At 37.4% G+C, this 19,798-nt stretch overlaps 1 protein-coding gene across 1 annotated transcript in view; it reads right to left on the bottom strand.

The window, feature by feature from the left end:
• The window catches only part of shot (dystonin-like protein short stop), a 331,096-nt gene that overhangs the window by 41,317 nt on the left and 269,981 nt on the right, over positions 1-19,798 (bottom strand). Inside the window, exons 75-89 of the mRNA XM_088269259.1 lie at positions 18,474-18,628; positions 16,416-16,427; positions 12,644-12,869; positions 12,120-12,252; positions 11,917-12,040; positions 10,448-10,568; positions 9,342-9,499; positions 8,478-8,629; positions 6,691-6,931; positions 5,321-5,416; positions 3,961-4,143; positions 2,473-2,632; positions 1,683-1,880; positions 920-1,192; positions 559-682 (exon numbers count right to left, since the gene is read on the bottom strand). Of these exons, the coding sequence (XP_088125385.1) occupies positions 559-682; positions 920-1,192; positions 1,683-1,880; positions 2,473-2,632; positions 3,961-4,143; positions 5,321-5,416; positions 6,691-6,931; positions 8,478-8,629; positions 9,342-9,499; positions 10,448-10,568; positions 11,917-12,040; positions 12,120-12,252; positions 12,644-12,869; positions 16,416-16,427; positions 18,474-18,628 (2,356 nt within the window). The remainder of the gene's footprint in view (positions 1-558; positions 683-919; positions 1,193-1,682; positions 1,881-2,472; positions 2,633-3,960; positions 4,144-5,320; positions 5,417-6,690; positions 6,932-8,477; positions 8,630-9,341; positions 9,500-10,447; positions 10,569-11,916; positions 12,041-12,119; positions 12,253-12,643; positions 12,870-16,415; positions 16,428-18,473; positions 18,629-19,798) is intronic.

Raw genomic sequence — 19,798 nt, 5'->3', positions numbered from 1 at the left:
TTACCATACCACAAAGTTAACAATGCTTTGAATATACAAAAAATATTGTATTGTTTCCTTATATCTATCATATCGCTCACTCCTTTCAAGAACGTCATTAATAAAAAATTGACAATTTTCAGTTGTGCATGTTTTCGGAATGCCCGGAAAATGTACTTTATTCCAGCAAAAAAGGCATATTTTTAACTTAATATTTACCCGCTAAAGGCAAAAGTTGTTGTTTTTGCATTTTGAAGAAAAGGTATTGTTTAATTATTTTTTTAAATATACTTAATATTTTTCAAATGGAGAAATAACCTTCAGGTTTTACCTAAAAAGATCTGTTGCACAGTAAAAAGTTCAAAAAGTGGCTTGATATTTATTTTTAATACATTGCATTATATTTTCAAACTTTAAAAACGTTCTCCTGAAAAATCAAGTTTTTTGATTTATGACGTTCTTGAAAGGAGTGAGCGATATATGGTTTTGCCGCCTTGAGAGATGGCATTTCGACAACATTCAGTCTGCTTTGATCTTTCGAACAGAAAAAAAGTGTATTATGCATTTCATTTGACATACCTAGAAGAGTGTTTTCCAGCCCCATCAGCCACTTGAGGAGTTCTTCCAGGATGAGGTCCAGGTCCTTGAGAGACTGCAGGTGGGAGTTGAGTTTGGTATGACGCTGGATAGCCCACTGGGATACCTGGATTTAAAAAAAAATCAGTAAATCACCTTCTTTTTATTGTGCCACTCCACACATTAGAGTGAAAGAAAAAACATGTCGCTTGCAGCCAAAAAATTAACGTGCTGATATATAAGCACATAGATCCCGCGGCACCGACTGATTGTGCTTTTTATCAAAAACAACATTTGAAACACAGTGAAATGACAGTAGGCATCGAATAACAGTGCCGGATGAGCAGCTAAATGTGGGGCCTACCTCCTCCCAGCGGCTGGTGATGATGGTGATCCAGTGCCGGATGACGCTGGCGCCGTCGGGGTGCGCCTTGGCGAGCACCTGGTGCGCGTGCGCCAGCGTGGCGTCCTTGTCGCGCGCCTTCTCCCCGAGCTCGGCCAGGAAGCGCTCGTGGTCACGCAGCTGCGCGGCCGCCTCCGCCTCGTCCTCGGGCGCCGCGCCCGCGAAGCGCAGCTTGCTCTCCGCATCCGACAGCCACTCCAGCAGCATGTGCACCGACTTGTGCAGCTTCTCCGCCTGCAGACACATAGAAGAGGAGGCTGTCAGTGTCTCACTCTCACAATCAGCATGCATTCAAAATTGAAACTTAATATAAAATTGAGTGTGTAAAGGAAAGAACGGTAAAACAAATTTATGAGGCGAATGTAATTGGGAAAAGAAGCAGAGAAAGACCGAGAAAAACATGGCACGATCAGGTATGCCAAATACTTGAAAGTGGTCAGGTTAGGAGTTAATTTGTAAAAAGGTACACTCGAGTTACTGGTATGCCATACATATTGTTTTCCCGCATTTATTGTTTTCCCGCATTCATAGTTTATTTCGATAGGTCCCTTGAAAAACGATAGATAGAGGTTTCACTGTATATAAGCCTCACTATGAATGTTACCAAGATAATCTTGGATTTTTGGTAAAGTAGAAAATTGATGGTAATTGGAGGAAGTAGTAGGATGTGAAACAGATCAGTACGTCTTGTATTTTTTTAGGGTACTCTAAAATGACGATGTACCTCCTTGAGGGCTTCCTCCAGCCGCGAGGTCTTCCTGTCGCAGAGCCGGTTGACGCTCTGCCAGAGTGTGGAGAGGCTGGCCAGCTGGGAGGACACCTGCGCCGCGTCCTGAGGGGGCGCCGTGGACTCCAGCTCGCGACCCGTGCGGATCACAGACTCCATCTGGGCCGAGCGGGAGTGCAGGGACTCTTCCAGTTGCTGGGGATAATGGAAAGGCACATTGAAATCTGATGTGAAAGAGAGAGGAGGTACATGATGGCTTGATGGGATCATTAAGAAAATATTGGCACAGAAAGCAAATAGGGTATACATTGTTTAAATAGTTCAGAAACTGTTATGCAGTGTCATTTTTCGATATTTCAGGCATCCAAAATTTGTTAATAAGTTGTATGAAAACAAGTTAAAATAATGGGATTTGAGGTGACTAAACAACGTGCCCATGTTGTCTAAAATGGTGCCCATGTTGTCTAAAATGATGCCCACGTTGTCTAAAACGGTGCCCATGGTGTCTAAAACTGTGCCCACGGTGGTGGAAATTTTGACCACTCCTGTTGTGGAATATCACGGTCTTCATCTTAATTAGCGGTAGGTAAAAAGGGCTGCCAAAAGTCTTGGCTTGATGAAAGATTCAAAACACCTTAAAATATACACTTTCAAATTAGTATTCTAAACTTCTCAAAAGTTAAATTTTTAAAATTTTATTCTAAACCCCTCGAAATATGCATTTATAAAATTTGTATACCAAATCCCTCGAAATATAGTATTTGATGTTCTTTTTATTCTGTGTCACCTTGTGTTTCTCGACCAATCCCATGACAGTGTCCAGATCTCCATGGACCGGGGTGTCTTCCTTCAGGGCCGCCTCTTGCTTCTTCAGCCATTCCAGGAGCGCCGACATGGCGTCCTTGAACTGGCCGGAGAACAGCAGAGCTTCCTCCAGTTTCCGTTGTCTAAATCAAAGAAGAAGACAAAAAGATGTCAGTAATATATATCGCTATGCTGTAACGACACATCCCTAATGACATTTATCTGTTCCATATATCCAAAGCAGGATTCTTCCACTCCTTTGACAAAAACATTTCATTTTATGCATCAATTCCTCTCATTCTATAACTAACTGGGTCTTTCTCTTTTTATAATTTTAATTTTTTAAAGGAATAACCCGCGAAGCGTCCATTTTAGATGCTTGTCTGCAGTAGTATAGTAAGAATAAGAAAGGTAAATGTAAAAATATATCACAAACACCCAGACTAATTGAAAATAAATCTTTCTTGAATTCATTTTGCAATTGGTAGGAATCGAACCCGCGACGCTAGTTTCACAGTTGAGTGACTACCTAACTACGTCGCGGCGCCTGTCTACTTCTATTTCCAACTACATTCGTGTCATAAATATATTTTAGTATTTTTATTTCACTCATTCAATTCACATGCCCAAATCATCTCAACACACCTTTCTTAATTTGCTGGATAATACTTATCTCAGCCTTGCATTCTTTCCTTATATCACCATTGGAACATTTCGTTCACTCCTTTCAACAATGTCATATATCAAAAATCGTCAATTTTCAGTTGTGCGTGTTTTCGGCATGCCCAGAAAATGTACTATATCCCAGCAAAAGCGGCATATTTTTAACTTAATACTTGCCCGCTACAGGGGAGAAAGTGTTGTTTTTGCATTATGAAGGAAAGGTATCGTTTAATTATTTTTTTAAATATTTTAAATATTTTTAAAATGTGGAAAAAACATTCAAGTTTTACCTAAAAAGATCTGTTGCACAGTAAAAAGTTAGATAAGTGGCTAGATATTTATTTTTAATATATTTTATTATATTTTTAAACATTAAAATCTCCTGCAAAATCAAGTTTTTTGATATATGACGTTGTTGAAAGGAGTGAGCGATTTATCATATCGTAGTCGTACAGGAGAAAGTGACCAACTACCAAAATGTAAAATGTTCAGGAGGGCCATTTCAGTCACTTTTGCTTGGCAAGAAAATAAACATCAATGCAGTTAGTCATTTTTAACAAGTCAATTTACTATACTTCCAAGTTTACATCTGCTTTGGGATGTTTTTCAGAGTAATATTAGGTTAGTAAGATATCAAATAGTCAATGATCACGTTTTTGCAAAACAATGCGCTCGGTCACTTTCTCCTGTATGACTACGATATACATGGTTTTGCAGTACTGAGAGACCGCATTTCGACTGCATTCAGTCTACTTTCATTCTCCTATCCTTAAACTTGGGAATTGGTTTAAGTTTAGTCCACACTGACCTGTCGACAGCCTTGGAGCAGACGGTGGTCCACATGGACTTGAGTTCCCCGAGCATCTGTCGCAGGACTGGTTCGTCGTTCTTGGGGGCCTTGTCCTTGAGCTGCTTGCCGCACTTCATGGCCGAGTCGTACACGGGCTGCTTGGAGCCTAGGGCCTTCTGGAACTCGCGGTGGCGGTCCAATCTGGAAACAACGGGCAAATCAGAAACAAGCCAAACAAAAATCGGTTACGGAGAGCTGTAAACTAACCAACTAGCTATCTTCTTTCTGTGCCACTTCTAACGAAGATCGGCGATCATCATGGCTATCTTCACTTTGGATGCTGCAGCTCGAAACAGAGATTTGGTGCTTCTGCTATACATACTATACTTTATGAGCTATACTTTATGTTTTAATTTTTTGTATTAATTTTAAAATCAAACACAGATTTTTTGAGTCTACTAAGTTGTATTTTATTAACAAAAACACATAAAAAATTAATATTGTATTGCCTTGTTAGGGCATTATCAAACGAATGTCCATAATGAATTACGAATTAATACATAAATTAAAATGGAGTTTTACAAATTTAACGCCAAATCAATAAATAAATAACTAGCTATACAACCAACTCAAGACTCCTTTCTTAATGCAACGGATTGTACATTGGATGAATGACGGTGATTTCTTCTTGCAAATTGTGACTTGGTGAACTGATCCGATAATTAGTCATTGACCAATTATCTGATCAATTTACCACTGCATGGTTTACAAGAAGAGGCTATTGTGCTTTTATTTACAAAATTCAAATTCTTATTAGCACATTGCTTGCGAGAAACGCTTCAAAGCATCTTTTACATACTGTTGGTAGAGAGCGGGAGACACGCGGAGTACATGGCCAAGCCAACTGAATCGCATTTTTCTGGACGACAGTTTTGACCAAGATTTGCTGCGTCCTACGCCTTATCTCTTCATTCCTCACAAAGTCAAACCACCACACGCCTAAAATTCTCCGCAGACACCTATTCTCAACTGTTAAAACACAAGTTTATAATATATACTAGTGTTTTAACAGTTATTTTTTATGTATATATTTTGAGGGGTCTCATTGCATCGCAGTCCCGTTAGGTGAGAGGCAGTTGACGATCCAAGAGGTAAAAATGAATGGTGAAAGATGATGGGAGAGAGGTGGAATAAGAAGTCAGAGGTGTAGAAAAGCAAGGAAGATTGGAAAAAGAGCCACAGCTGAAGTGGTTAATGAAAATAAATGCAGGTTAAGGCGATCTTTTCAGAGTTGGTCTAGAAAAGAAAAAGCCATTATTCCATCCTCATGTTGGTACTCCTGTACCGTATTCCGGTAACATTGGTAATTTACACAAACCTGTGCTTAATCTTCTCCGGGTCGTTGACGGTCTGTTCGGCATTCAGCTCATCCAGCGACTTCTCGGTGTCTGTCAGCCAGTTCATCAGCGATGACCTGAACATTTCATAAACCGTCAGCAAGATAGAAGAGTGATCACGAAAACGTAAATGCAATAAAACTTGAGAATAATCAATTGATTGAGATATTAAAATATTGACGAAATATTGAACGCCACTCCCGTGTCTTTGCAAACAATCTTCCACATTCACGCATCTCCTCATACATACCCGCCAATTATTACGACTCCTGACCTGGCCAAGTATTTAAAGTAAATACTTGATCATGCCAGATTTTCTTGGGTCTTTCATTGCTTCTTTTACCAACCAAATTTGATTTACTGTTCTTTCTTCACTCATTCGACCCAAACCATCTCAACATGCCTTCCTTAATTTTTTTTGTAATGGTTATTTCAGCCATGCATTATTTCCTTATATCACCATTGGAACATCTATCATACATTGTTTTGCCACACTGAGAGTTGACATTTCCACTGCATTCATTCAGTCTACTTTCATCCATCTTTTCCCAACTCCATGCTTCACTTCCATACATGAGGGACTCTGTTGGCTAGTTTAGCTTCCGCTGAAAGGTTTTTATTTACTTAAACTGATTTCAGTACACCATTCCTGTTTTTAAGAGGGATTAGCCTCCTGTGATGTCGATTTCCAGCTGTCGATCCATCACTTTGGTGGTCTGCCCGGGAGCCGCCTACCATGGGGTTGGCCGTACAGTGCGACATGGGGGAGTCTGGATGGTTCCATTCTCCTCACACGCGCATACCATTGTCTCCTTCGTTGCCTTCCCCGCCTAACGACATCTTCGATCTCATATATTTCCCTGATCCTGGCATTTCTGATTCTATCTCGATTCTATCTTTTTTGTAACTTTATTATTTGTGTTCCAGCCTTGTTAATCTTAATCCCATGTCCCAAAATGAGAAATAGAAATTACTCATCGGCAATATTATATATATGACATATGTATGTAGTATTTTTTGAAAAAAATAAAATAAAATAATCTCCATGCTTCGCTGCTATACGTTAGGGTTAATAAATAAATTATATATATCGTAGTCGTACAGGAGAAAGTAACCAACTAACAAAACGTTAAATGTTCAGGAGGGCCAGTTAAGTCTCTTTTGCTTGGTAAGCAAATGAACATCAATGCAGTTAGTCATTTTTAACAAGTCAATATATTATACTTCCAAGTTTAAAATCACTTTGGGATGTTTTTCAGGGCAATATTAAGCTAGTAAGATATCAAATAGTCAATGATCATGTTGGTCACTTTCTCCTGTATGACTAGGATATTTTTTGTAATTTACTGACCATTGGTCGTGGAACTCCCTGGCCTCCTTGAAGCCATGGTCCAGGGCCCTGGTCCTCTCGGCAGCCTTGGCCACCACCCGCTCCCAGCGGTGCTGCACGGACACCAGCAGGTTCTTGATGAGGATGACGTCCTGCTTCTGGCTGAAGTACTTGAGGTGGGTTCCCTTCTTGTCCAGGTGCAGCATGGTCTCCCGGTGGGTGGACACCTCCTTCTGGAAGGACTTGTGCTCCTCGATTTGGCCTGGAAGACGAGACATCTCTTAGTCATTTTGTCAGAGACACTTACTAGAGCGAACTATTATAAAAGGCAAAATATAGGGTCGACGAGGTGTGGGCAGAAGGCAGATCTCCTGGCCCCGGAATACATGAGATTGGATAGATTTTAACCTTTTAACCACGTTAACTTTGTTCCTAAGAGACGCCCGTGGGCGGCGATATTTCGCCGTTTTTTAAATGATTACTTTTATCATGTATTTAGTAAAGAAACAATTTATTTTCCTAAACAAAAACGTTCAATGGGATTCATTGTGCCTTTTTGGTACTCTATAATACACGTGTGTCACATTATTCTTGAAATATATCGTAATATAAACAAATAAGATCGTAACATAAATAAATCAAAGCACGCATCGTGTGTCACTCTTACCCACTGGCGATGCGTAGCGTCGAGAGTGAGACAGATATAGGGCATGATTATGGCGCGGACTAATTACCGACCGCAAGAAAAATCAGGGATCTGCTCTTTTATTTATCCTTGTGATGTTACAAATTGTTAGTCAGATATTTCAACAGATGTCATAAGGCCAAGGATTGAGGTAATTTTTTATCCAAAGTTCCACACCATGAAAAAATCCCTCTAAGTTGAATTGAGCTTCGAAACTTGGAGCAATGTAAAAACACAAACGCTTATGTCAGCCGCGTATGGGGCATGTTTTGTTAAAACACATACGGTTATGCGAGCCGCGTGGATCCGGTTAAGAAATTTACAAATGAATTTATACACAAGTTTGTTAGGAAAGGTAAACAAAGTTGAGATATTTGCCTCATAAATTTGTCTTACATAATTTCGGGACCTTGAAAACGAGAACTTTTCAACACATAGTTGCGGGAAATGTTTGAAAGCGTCATTTACATACTGTTGGTAAAGAGCAGGAAACAGTTGTGTTATATTTGCTTACTTTCGGTAGAGCGCAAGAGACGCCAAAAAACATTGAAGAGATCCAAATTGGATTTGCGGTTACTGGTGATTAGTATATGACCCTAGTTAGTATATTAAGCTTTTCGGGAGTATGGACGTAAATGAATGTCGGTGCGATTTTTCCTCAAAGGAGTATCGACGTTAATGAACGTTGAAGTCTATCTGTCAGTTGGTATGATGTTTGTATAGTAATGACATCTGTGGATATTATATTTAACTTTGTCATAAAATAAAACCTATGGATGGTGAACTTTATTTTTTATTTAAATTATTTTTACATAATTTCTATCTTCATAATACATGCAAAGATTTTATTTAAAAAATACATATTTAATGTAAAAAAAAACCCACTCCCCAGAGAAAGTCAGACATCAATTATTGTACTCCTGAAAAGGCTAATTAGGGTCAAAGTTTATGAAAAAACGCCCTGACAACAATATGTTAGTAGGGTAATGGAATGTGAACACTGGATAGGAAACTACCTCATGGTGCTTTATATTTTTTGCTTTGTCATCTAACCAGACTGAGCTATAGCGACGCGTGGTCGAATACAGGTAGCTTGAAATATGGTTGGCAGAGAATGACTCACTCAGAATAGTCTCCATGACCCTGGAGACAGGTTTCGCAGATGTCAGGACCTTCTCGGCATTGGTGAGCCAGTCCACGAAGGCTTGCAGCGCGTCGTGGAACTCCGTAGCTTCCTTCAGCGCGATCTCCAACTTGATCTTCTTATCCGACGCCCTGTGAATGTCGACAGAATCATCAGAATTTAGAAGTCTTTCCTTGTCCCGCATCAGGCCCGTATGAATATCATCATGAACCGCGCATAAATACTACACACTAAGATAACAGTATGTACTAGTATCTCTTCCTTTTCCATCTTCAAACCCTTATCTGCACCCCAATGATGCATAGGGCACTCCATCACATAAACGCAATGTTATCTTGATCGTTAACACATGAAGGAAAGGTGATCAGCCCTCCGCTTCAGGTACCAGTCCAGGGTAAAATTGAATAAATATTAGAATGAGAAATCACCTATATTTATCTGACCTCCCCCGGGAATCGAACCCGGGACCTCCATAACGGTAGCACAGTCTGCTGACCATTGCACTACGGAGTCGGAAAAGTATACTAGTATCTACACAAATAAATTTCATATTATTTCGTATTTTTAATAAAGTTTTAGCATTTTGAACATTGTAATTTTGTCAGCATCTCGTGATTGATCGCGATATATTGATTGTGTTGCCAAAAACATATTGAAACACCAAGACCGAAAAATTCATGGGTGCTGCAGAAAGATAACATGATTCAAAGGCATGGCCTAGGTGACGTTGTCCAGGACAGAAGGACCTACAACCTGAGGACGAGGAGAGCTGACCCCAACAGTCTTCAAAGACCGCTGGGATGTAGCTAGGAAGAAGATATCGAAACACCAAGGTTCACTTACCTAGCGGTAACGCTGTCCCATCTCTGTTTGAGCGTTTTGAGGTTATGCTGGAGGTTGGACACGGATTGTGGCCGATCTTGCTTCTTCAGGTACTCCTGGCCCTGCTGCAGAACAGCCTCCACCTTCGGGCGGTTCTCCTCGATCTCATTGAACACTTCCTGTTGCCAAAAATAAAAATATTAATGTCAAAACGATGAGACTATTTCTGGTAATATTTTTACTTTTTTAAAAAGACGGTTGAGATTGATATATTGATATATGTATGATGTATTCATAATTAACATAAATTGCTTTTGTTATAAATATTCAAGTAAGTAAGAAGAAAATATCTTAACACATAATTTGCGGGAAACACTTAAAAGCGTCTTTTACATGGTCCGCCTCCGTAGTGTAATGGTCAGCACTCTCGGCTACCGTTCTGGAGGTCCCAGGTTCGATTCCCAAGGAAGGTTAAATAAATATAAGTGATTTTTTTCACTGTAATATTTATTCAATATTACCCTGGACTGGTACCTGAAGCGGAGGGCTGATCACCTTTCCTTCATGTGTAAACGATCAAGATAACACTGCGTTGATATGACGCAGTACCCTATGCACCATTGGGATGCGGATAAGGGTTTTATTATTATTATTTATTATTACATGCTGTTGGTAGAGAGCAGGAGACGCTTATAAGCGTTCTATTTGCTTACTTTTGGTAGAGCGCGAGAGATGCTAACAAATATTAAATAGATCCGAATTGGATTTGTGGTTACTTGTGATTAGTATACTGAAGGTAAAATCACAAAGTTAATCACATAAAATCACATAGGTAATCACTTAAATTTATTTTGAACCCCTGGGTATTGAACCCCGGGACCTCAAGCACGGTAGCCAAGGACTCTGACCACTACACTACAGAGGCGGACAAGGGCGGATATATATTTAAAAGGAAAAGTTCAATCAATCTTTAAACGGAGACACATTGAAGGATCTTCAAATTTGAGAAGCGACCAGATGAAGACAAGACCTTGAAGTTGTTCTTGTAGATACAATATGGGGGAACAGTTGAAAGAGATGATTGTATAGACTATTTGTGATGTCCGTGTGATAAAAAACACCCTTACCATGAATCGTTCCAGTTGTTCGGACGCAGTTTCTGGAAGACCTCCGACAGGTTTTGATGCAGCGATGATGCTGTCCACATCTCCCAGCCAGGAGAGCAGATCTTGGATCTCGGAATGGAATCTAAACAAAAACAAAAACAATAAAATAAATCAACAAAAATCATTTATATAATTAAATAATAACTATGTATATAGGTTTTTCCACATACACGTGGGCCTCGTATAGCACGGTTTTAAATAACACGGATGCAAAAATTGTGTTTACTGTAACTGCAGAGAGTGTTTGATAATGTCCTAAGAAGACGAAACGCGTCTCGTATTGACATATACATAAATAAATTTATTTATTTATTTATTTAAACTTCATGTACAGAAAATAAAAAGTACATTGGCGGGCTTATTGCTAAAAAGCAATATCTTCCAACCGACCAAAGACGGACTAGTGATATTGATCAAAACGTTTGATACCATATATAGCCGTTTGCAATCAGAGGGTAGATAGTACTTGAACATTTAAAAAACATAAATAACAAATTGACATTTAAAAAAAAACATAAATTACATATTAATATACCAATTACCAATTAACAAAAGACGATAATAAGGAGGGCAAAGGAAGAAGATGATAAATGTAGAATTCAACCAAATGAACCTTGTTTAATTTTGGATATATTACCCAACCAGTATAAATTGTGGCATATTTTTAGTATACACAGATACTATACATGCTTTTTATAACATGGTTTCAGAAAAATAAATAAATTAAAAAATATATTTGTTTTTTTTTTTTTTAATAGATTTTGTGAGCAAGTATTTGGACACACTCAAAATGTTATAAATATATTTGTTATTAAAAAAAATAAAGTACATTTTAATATAAACTATCTTAGATTTTTTTTTGGAATGCAAACCCTAATTTTGTATGAACTAAAAACCTATTATTTTTTGACATCTCATCAAAGATGAAGAAGAATATGGAAGTCTGGGCATTTACGGGGCTGACGACCGTCATAGCCTGGTTTAAGTGATCACTTTACACACGTGTAACATTCACCAATTCTACCCATTATTGACAACCACACTACTCAAATCCTTGGAAGTTCTATATATATGAACCAATTTAGAAACCTTGTTCTTGAATCATATATATATGGAACTTCCAGGAATTTGAGTAGTGTGGTTGTCAATCATGGGTAGAATTGGTGAATGTTACACGTGTGTAAAGTGATCACTTAAACCAGCCTATGACGGTCGTCAGCCCCGTAAATGCCCAGACTTCCATATTCTTCTTCATCTTTGATGAGATGTCAAAAAATAATATGAAAATAACTCCGGTAATAAGATATTCCAGATTTTGTGAAGAAGTATTTGGACACACTCAAAATGTTGTAACTCCAAACCTTGTATAACGCAGTTTTTTTTGCCAGTATACCCACGAAAAAATAGTAAAATTGTTGATCATAAATTACCTTTGTGCTTCTCTGAGCGCCTCTTCCAGCTCCAACTGCCTATCCTTGGCCTTCTGTTGAAGATCCCTCCACTTCCTGTTGAGCTGCTGCAGCTTGTCTTGTGTGGTGCTGGCCTCATCCGTTCCTGGAAGCAAACAGAGGTGAGATCTCCGACCCTGCGTGACAATTTGACAGCATTGTTGGAGAAGGATGATCAGCGTTACCTTTGCCTTGTTGGATTATCTGTAATCCGGCGTCGTTGAGGGTGTCCACACTGTTCTGGTGAGCCTGGATGTCGTTGGCGAGGACCTTCAGTTTGGCCAGCTCCACTTCGAGGACTTGAGGATCTCCGGCCACCTGGCAAAGAAATATCCTTGAATAATTTTTTGTATACAGTAGAACTCCAGAAATCCGAACTAATTGGTAAATAATATTAAATAAATAAATATCAATAATTGAATTAAAATGTACTTTTGTTTTTAAAATCTTTTTCTTCTTCTAACTGTTATCCGCACCCAATGGTGCGTAGGGCACTGCATCGTATTGACGCAATGTGTTATCTTGATCGTTAATTATATGAAGGCAAGGTGATCACTCCTGCGCTTCAGGGACCAGTCCAGAGTAATATTAAATAAATATTAGAGTGTAAAATCACTAATATTTATTCTCACCCCCTAAGGTAGTGCTTAACTAGTATTTAAAAAAAATTATATTTAGTAAATATTCTGTTGGTTTTCCAATAAATTACCGGCTTGAGGGAGTCCAGCGTGGCGTCGCTCCTGTCGATCCAGACCATCAGCTCCTGCAGCGCGTGCTGGAACTGCCCGAGGCGGAGCAGCGCCCCCTCGAGGCGCCGCTGCCTGTCGGCCATGCCGGAGACCAGCGCTCCCCAGCGCCTGTTCACGCCGGCCAGCGGCTCCCGGATGGAGGCCGCCTGCTCCGAGGACGTGCGCTCCGTCAGCTCTTGGGCTTGCCTGGAGAGAGACATGCTTGTTGAAAAGGAGAGACATGATGTATCATACTTCTCATTCGCTAGCTACAATTGGTGAATCTTACACAGAGAGCTAGCAAGACTTTTTTAAATTAACACATTCTACAGTGAAAGCTCTATCTATCGTTCCTCGAATAATCGTTTTCCCGGATGTGTCGTTTATTTCTTCTATCCCGATTAATTTCATACTAAACTAAATCGCATCGATCGTTTCTGTATCACCATTTACCGCATTTATCATTCGAATTAAGCTGCATATTTGATACATTTTGTCTGTTTTTTACACTCTTTTCAATTTTCTTACATTCAACGGCAACGTATGGGATAGAAACTATCGAAAGCTTTTGTAACCGATAGCAGGAGAGGTCGATATTGACGAAAAGGAGCCGCAGCCTGTACCTGCATTTTCAGAAGCATGCACACTCTTTGAAAGAAAACTTTCTACAACGCACATTCAATAACCGATGCTGAAAAAAATACTATTTGCAAAGCCGAAAATATACTATTGACTTACGAAAATAAAACAGTTAAAAAACAAAAGAATTTTTTCAAATTCTATTCAGGTTTGTTATTTTTTTAAAAAAAAATAAATTTGGATCTGAAACATGTATTCTTCTTAGAATTTTAGCCTACGAATAGTTATGCAGATTGGGAGGACGGTATCTTTACTCGGTCGTATCTATTTGCGTATTGACCTCTTAATCCCGCATTCATTGTTTTCCCACATTCATAGTTTATTTTAATAGGTCCCTTTAAAAACGATAGACAGAGGTTTCACTGTATATCCAAATACTTGTTCGCAAATCTGGATTATCTCCAATTATAGAGGTTATTTTTCATATTATTTTTTACATCTTAACATAGATGAAGAAGAATATGGAATTCTGGGCATTCACCAATTCTACCCATGATTGACAACCACACTACTCAAATTCTTAGAAGTTCTTTACATTTGAACCAATATTGAAACATTGTTCTTGAATCACTAGAACTTCACTAGAGACATCTATTGTTGAGATGAAATGAAGCTTTTTTATTGAGCAGAAACTCTTTTATTAGTAAGTGAGGTCCGAATCCTGGATTATAAACACATACATGAAAAACGCCAGAAAATATATTTTTAATTTTTTTTCTGTATTCCATAGTTTCTCATGTATGTGATTATAATCCAGGATTCGGACCTCACATACAAATTCGAGAGTTTCTGCTCAATAAAAAGCTTCTTTTCATCTCACCAATAGATGTCTCTAGTGAAATTATAGTGATTTAAGTACAATGTATCGAAATTGGATCATATATACAGAGCATCCAAGAATTTGAGTAGTGTGGTTGTCAATCATGGGTAGAATTGGTGAATGTTACACGTGTGTAAAGTAATCACTTAAACCAGCCTATGACGGTCTTAAAACCCCGTAATGCCCAGACTTCCATATTCTTCCTCATCTATGTTGAGATGTCAAAAAATAATAACACATTCTACGCGTTGAACACATCACCCGTGTCCATACAAATATTGTAGCCACGCATTGATGGGAGTCGTGTGGGTATCGAACCCGGGACCTCCGGTATGGTAGACAAAGATTCATCCAACATGTGAGTGTGTCCAAATACTTGTTCACAAATCTGGATTATCTCCAGTCGGGAATTATTTTTTATATTATTTTTTTGACATCTCAATAAAGATCTCAATAAAGTCTGGGTATTTACAGAGCTTACGACCGTCATAGGCTTCGTTAAGTGATCACGTTATACACGTGTAACATTCCACAATTCTAATTCGAATGGGTAGGGCGTTTATATAAAAAAAAATAAAGTAAACAAATATGTAACTATGTTAAATAAAAACAAAACATTTAAATTAGATACTCTACACAAAACATTGAGTACATGTCGCTCACTCCTTTCAAGAACGTCGTAAATCAAAAAAATTGATTTCTCAGGAGAACGTTTTTAAAGTTTAAAAATATAATACAATGTATTTAAAATAAATATCAAGCCACTTATTGAACTTTTTACTGTACATCAGATCTTTTTAGGTGAAACCTGAAGGTATTATCTCCATTTGAAAAATATTTAGCATCTTTAAAAAAATAATTAAACAATACCTTTTTTTCAAAATGCAAAAACAACACTTTCTGCCCTGTAGCGGGTAAATATTAAGTTTAAAATATGCCCCTTTTGCTGGGATATAGTACATTTTCTGGGCATTCTGAAAACATGCACAACTGAAAATTAACGATTTTTGATTTATGACGTTCTTGAAAGGAGTGAGCGATGTCACAACATCTACTACGACAAAGGGTAAATCATAAGTCTACTTTTTAAGTGGTTTATAACAAAAAAAAGATAAGTCATATTTGTAAAAACCAAAACTGACACGTAGATGCAATAAAATAGGTACAAAATTGTTACGAAAAAAAACAAATTAATTGTTTAAAAAAATTACGATAATGTTTTGTGTTAGACAATTTCTCGTAAAATACATATTCGTAACTCTAAATCAAAGCTTTGGATACAAACATAAACGCATGCATAAAGCCACATGACAATAACGTACGATGTTTCGTAAACTTAATCACAATTTTAAGCTGTAGGAATTTACAAACGGGTTTTGGTGAAAATCATCTTGGCGATTCGGCTTTAAATAGTCCATATGGGTCAGAGAGACTTTGTTGAAGTAATACAGATAGACTTGATGTTCATTCAGTGCCATAAAATAATAGATTTATTAACAGGTCACACAAATCATTGAACAATTCACACAATTCATTGAACAAATCAGTAATTCATGTTTAAATAAACCACACAATTCATCAGACTTATATAATCCACCTAAGAAATAACACAATTCATATAATTAATCAAACAAATCATTAGATTCTTTGAACAAATCTTCTTTTTCTTCTTCTTCTTATAGGCCTTCTGCCTGTTTTGAACAAATCATGTAATAAATCAAACAAACCACACCATTCATAAAAAAAAATCATTGCATTAAACAAATAATTCAACGAACTAATCACGTGATTCGTCAAAGAGATTGAACAAATCTACTAACAAAGCATGTAATATTTGGACAAATCATATTATTCATCAAACAAATCAGTAATTAATCAAACAAATCATTCAAATCTCTGAAAAAATCATATTATAAATGGAACAAATCGTACTATTCATCAATCAAATCAGATAATTAATCAAACACATCATTCAAATGTTTGTACAAATCATACTATTCATCAAACAAATCAGTAATTAATCAAACAAATTTTTAAATTCTTTGAACAGATAATCTAATAAAATGAACAAATCATACTATTCATCAAACAAATCATTCAATTATTTGAACAAATCATCTAACAAATCGAACAAATCACACAATTCATCGAGCAATGACTATTAAGAGTAAATAAAGTAACGCCGGATGGAGTGCGGACACTAAGCCGGATAAATGGGAACAAGTAAAGCCATAACAGGAGTGCAGCCAGCGACACAGCTACCGGAATAGGGAGTATCAAATCAGAGAGCTTGCCTTGTCAGACTCCTGCCGGAACACAAGGCGGCCGCCCGGGGGGAAACAAAACCAACATTATCCACAAACATCAATGGGGGGGGGGGACAAACATCATATTCAAATAGTCACAAAAATTGTTGCAATGTGAGGGATCTCAGTTCCGGCCAATCAGGTGGCCCGGCACGCACAGAGCCTCCTCATTGGCCGAAGTTGGTCATTTGCCAATTGCGAGCCTCCATTAGCAGATGGAGGCATTATCTCCCCATCGACTTCTTACCTGATCCTTATACCTCTGCCGTGCTTGTTAATCATCAATATGTCATGTTGTAATTATTTCTATTTACTCATTATTTGTGTTTACTCATTATTTGTATTTACTCATTATTTGTGTTTACTCATTATTTGTATTTACTCATTATTTGTATTTGCTCATTATTTGATTATTTGTATTTACACATTATTTGTATTTACTCATTATTTGTATTTTCTCATTATTTGTATTTTCTCATTATTTGTATTTTCTCATTATTTGTATTTGAATTATTTGTATTTTTTCTCTTGTCAAATTTCAATTATATATTATGTTGAAATTATTTGTTCATTTAAACAATGATTAATTGACTCTTTCTGCCCTCAATTTTTTAATAACAGCTGTAGAAGGTTAAAATTTTCACCAATATCACTACTCTCTTTTTGGTTGGTTAGGAGATATTGCTTCTTAGCAATAAGCCCACCAATGTACATATATTCTGTACGTGAAATTTAAATACATGGTTATTTAATGTAGATTATATATAAAATATATATACACATTTTTTCTGTTGTATGTAAAATAATGCAAAATTATGTGTAAAATTATGGGCTTAATATGCAAAGTGTCTAACTCCACCTGAAATTTATCTAGAGATAATAAAAACCTTATACTTAAATCACCAAACGTTATTTTTTTATTTATAAATTACAGACGGAGTTAGACACTTTGCAAATCAAGCTGACGAAAACTAATTTTAAAGAACTCACAAAACAGTCAACTTGAGAAAGCCTGGATGCTTAGATAATTTTTAAAAAAATTAAAAAACACGACATCACTTCATATAAATTAAAAAGTAAAAATTTGTTTGTTCAAAATCTCAACTCTCCTAAAGTAATTCACGGATTGCATTTAAATTTAGACACAGCGTAGCAAGTTTCAACATTTCTAGCCAATAATGACCTGAAAATGAGCGATTTAACAAACTACGTAAATTTAAAACTCCTTCTAACCCCTATCCGCACCCAATGGTGCATAGGGCACTGCATCGCATTGATGCAGTGTGATCTCGATCGTTATTTACATGAAGGCAAGCTGATCAATCTTGCGTTTCGGGGACCAATCCAGGGTAATTTTAAACAAATATGAGAGTGTAAAATATGCCCGGTAGTGGTCAGAGTTTCTCGGTTCGAACCCACTCTACCACAATTTGATACCTATTTCTAATAATGAGCCGCTTAGGCTCACAGAAATAGTATGAAATTGAAATATTTGCGTAAATAATAAAAACACAAATATTTTTCTTTTTCTTTAAAAAAATAAAAAAAATAATACACTAATATTTATTTTCTCACCCCCCCAGGAATCGAACCTGGCACCTCCAGCACGGTAGCTAAACACGCTAACCATTACACCACAGAGGCGGTTTAGGATGGTAAAATTGGTTTTAAGGCGGAATTTAAAACTTTTCATTAATTGATTCGGCAGTCACTTTGTGGTAAAAATCTATCCATTTTTAATTAATGTTTTACTTAGTAAATAACACTATTTCTTAAAATCTACTGTGACACGGGTTGCGATACAGTGTTTGAAAATGATGCGGAATGCATCGTAACATGTGTCACAGTAGATTTTAAGAAATAGTGGTATTTACTAAGTAAATCATTAATTAAAAACGGAATTCAAAACACCTAAGCCTTGCTCAAAATCCAATACGACTCGTAAAATTATACGAGCTTTTGTTGTGGATACATCCAGACTCACTCGTAACAAACACGACTCGTGTAAAAGGGGGCTGATTAGTTATGCGAGTGGCGCGTACTGACCTGTTGAGGGCTTCCACCTTAACCATGTGCGGGTCCACCTCGTCCTTGAACTTGTTGAGCTGCTGGATCTGCTTCTTGACGGCGTCGATGTCCGAGCCGAGTGGTCCCATCCGGGCAAACTTCTCTTCGGCAGTCTCCAGGAACTCCAGCAGGTTCTATGATGAAAAAAAAACCATCTTACCATGAATGGAACGCCACACCATTCTACCTTTGCAAACAATCTTCGTATCATTTACTGATTTGGCAATAACTTTGCTGTGGAATGACATGTTGATTATTGAAATTGTTAAAGAAAATAATAATAATAGTAAAACCCTTATCCGCACCCCAATGGTGCATAGGGTACTGCGTCATATAAACGCAGTGTTATCGCATGAAGGAAAGGTGATCAGCCCTCCGCTTCAGGTACCAGTCCAGGGTAATATTGAATAAATATGACAGTGAAAAAATCACTAATATTTATTTTACCCCCATTGGGAATCGAACCCGGGACCTCCAGAACGGTAGCCGAGCGTGCTGACCATTACACTACGGAGGCGGACAGATAAAGAAAAACACTAGTTTTTTACTGCTTGAATTTATTTTATTATAATGAGTAGTTTCGGAAGCTATGCTTCCATCTTCACGTCTAAATATAAACATGAAGATGGGAGCATAGCTTCTGAAACAAGTCGTTATGATAAAATAAACTCAAATAGTAAAAAACAAGTGTTTTTTTTTAAATTTCATCATGTCTTACCACAAAGTAAATGCCGACACAATAAATAAAATATTCATTATTATATATAAAATTAAACACTTGTATTGGACCACTATTTGAGTTTTATTTAATTTAAATGCCTAGTTTAGAAAACTACAGATGTTTTCATCAACAGGTGATCACAAAAACTCAAAAGCAAAAAATCATTCAGATATTGGCAGAGCTAATAAACTAGAGAAGGGGGAGGTTAAGGGTTTTCACTGATAAAATATTAATTATAATATGCTTTTCCAAAATTCATCACCATTATTGTCTATGTTCCCATTAAACCAAGTGCCGCCCCTAAACCCCCCCCCCTTTAGTTATTTCCTCTACCTGAATGATTTCTTGCTCATTATTTATTATGATCACCTGTCGATAAAAACATCTGTAGTTTTCGAACCTAGTCGTCTAAAATGAAACTCAATTAGCGGTCCAATACAAGTGTTTAATTTTTAATAACCAATCTTTGTCTCTTCCACATTCGCGCATCGCCTCATACATTTCACATGCCCAAAGCATCTCGACACACCGTTCCTAATTTTTTCGATAATGCTTACCTCAGCCTTGTATCACTGTTCATTCC

Source organism: Brachycentrus maculatus, unplaced genomic scaffold (genome assembly GCF_059751285.1).
Source record: "Brachycentrus maculatus isolate JH-2025_06_01 unplaced genomic scaffold, ASM5975128v1 h1tg000343l, whole genome shotgun sequence".
In the NCBI taxonomy this organism is placed as follows: domain Eukaryota; kingdom Metazoa; phylum Arthropoda; class Insecta; order Trichoptera; family Brachycentridae; genus Brachycentrus; species Brachycentrus maculatus.
The sequence above is the reverse complement of the archived record's forward strand: the minus strand, read 5'-3'. Positions and strand labels throughout refer to the sequence as shown.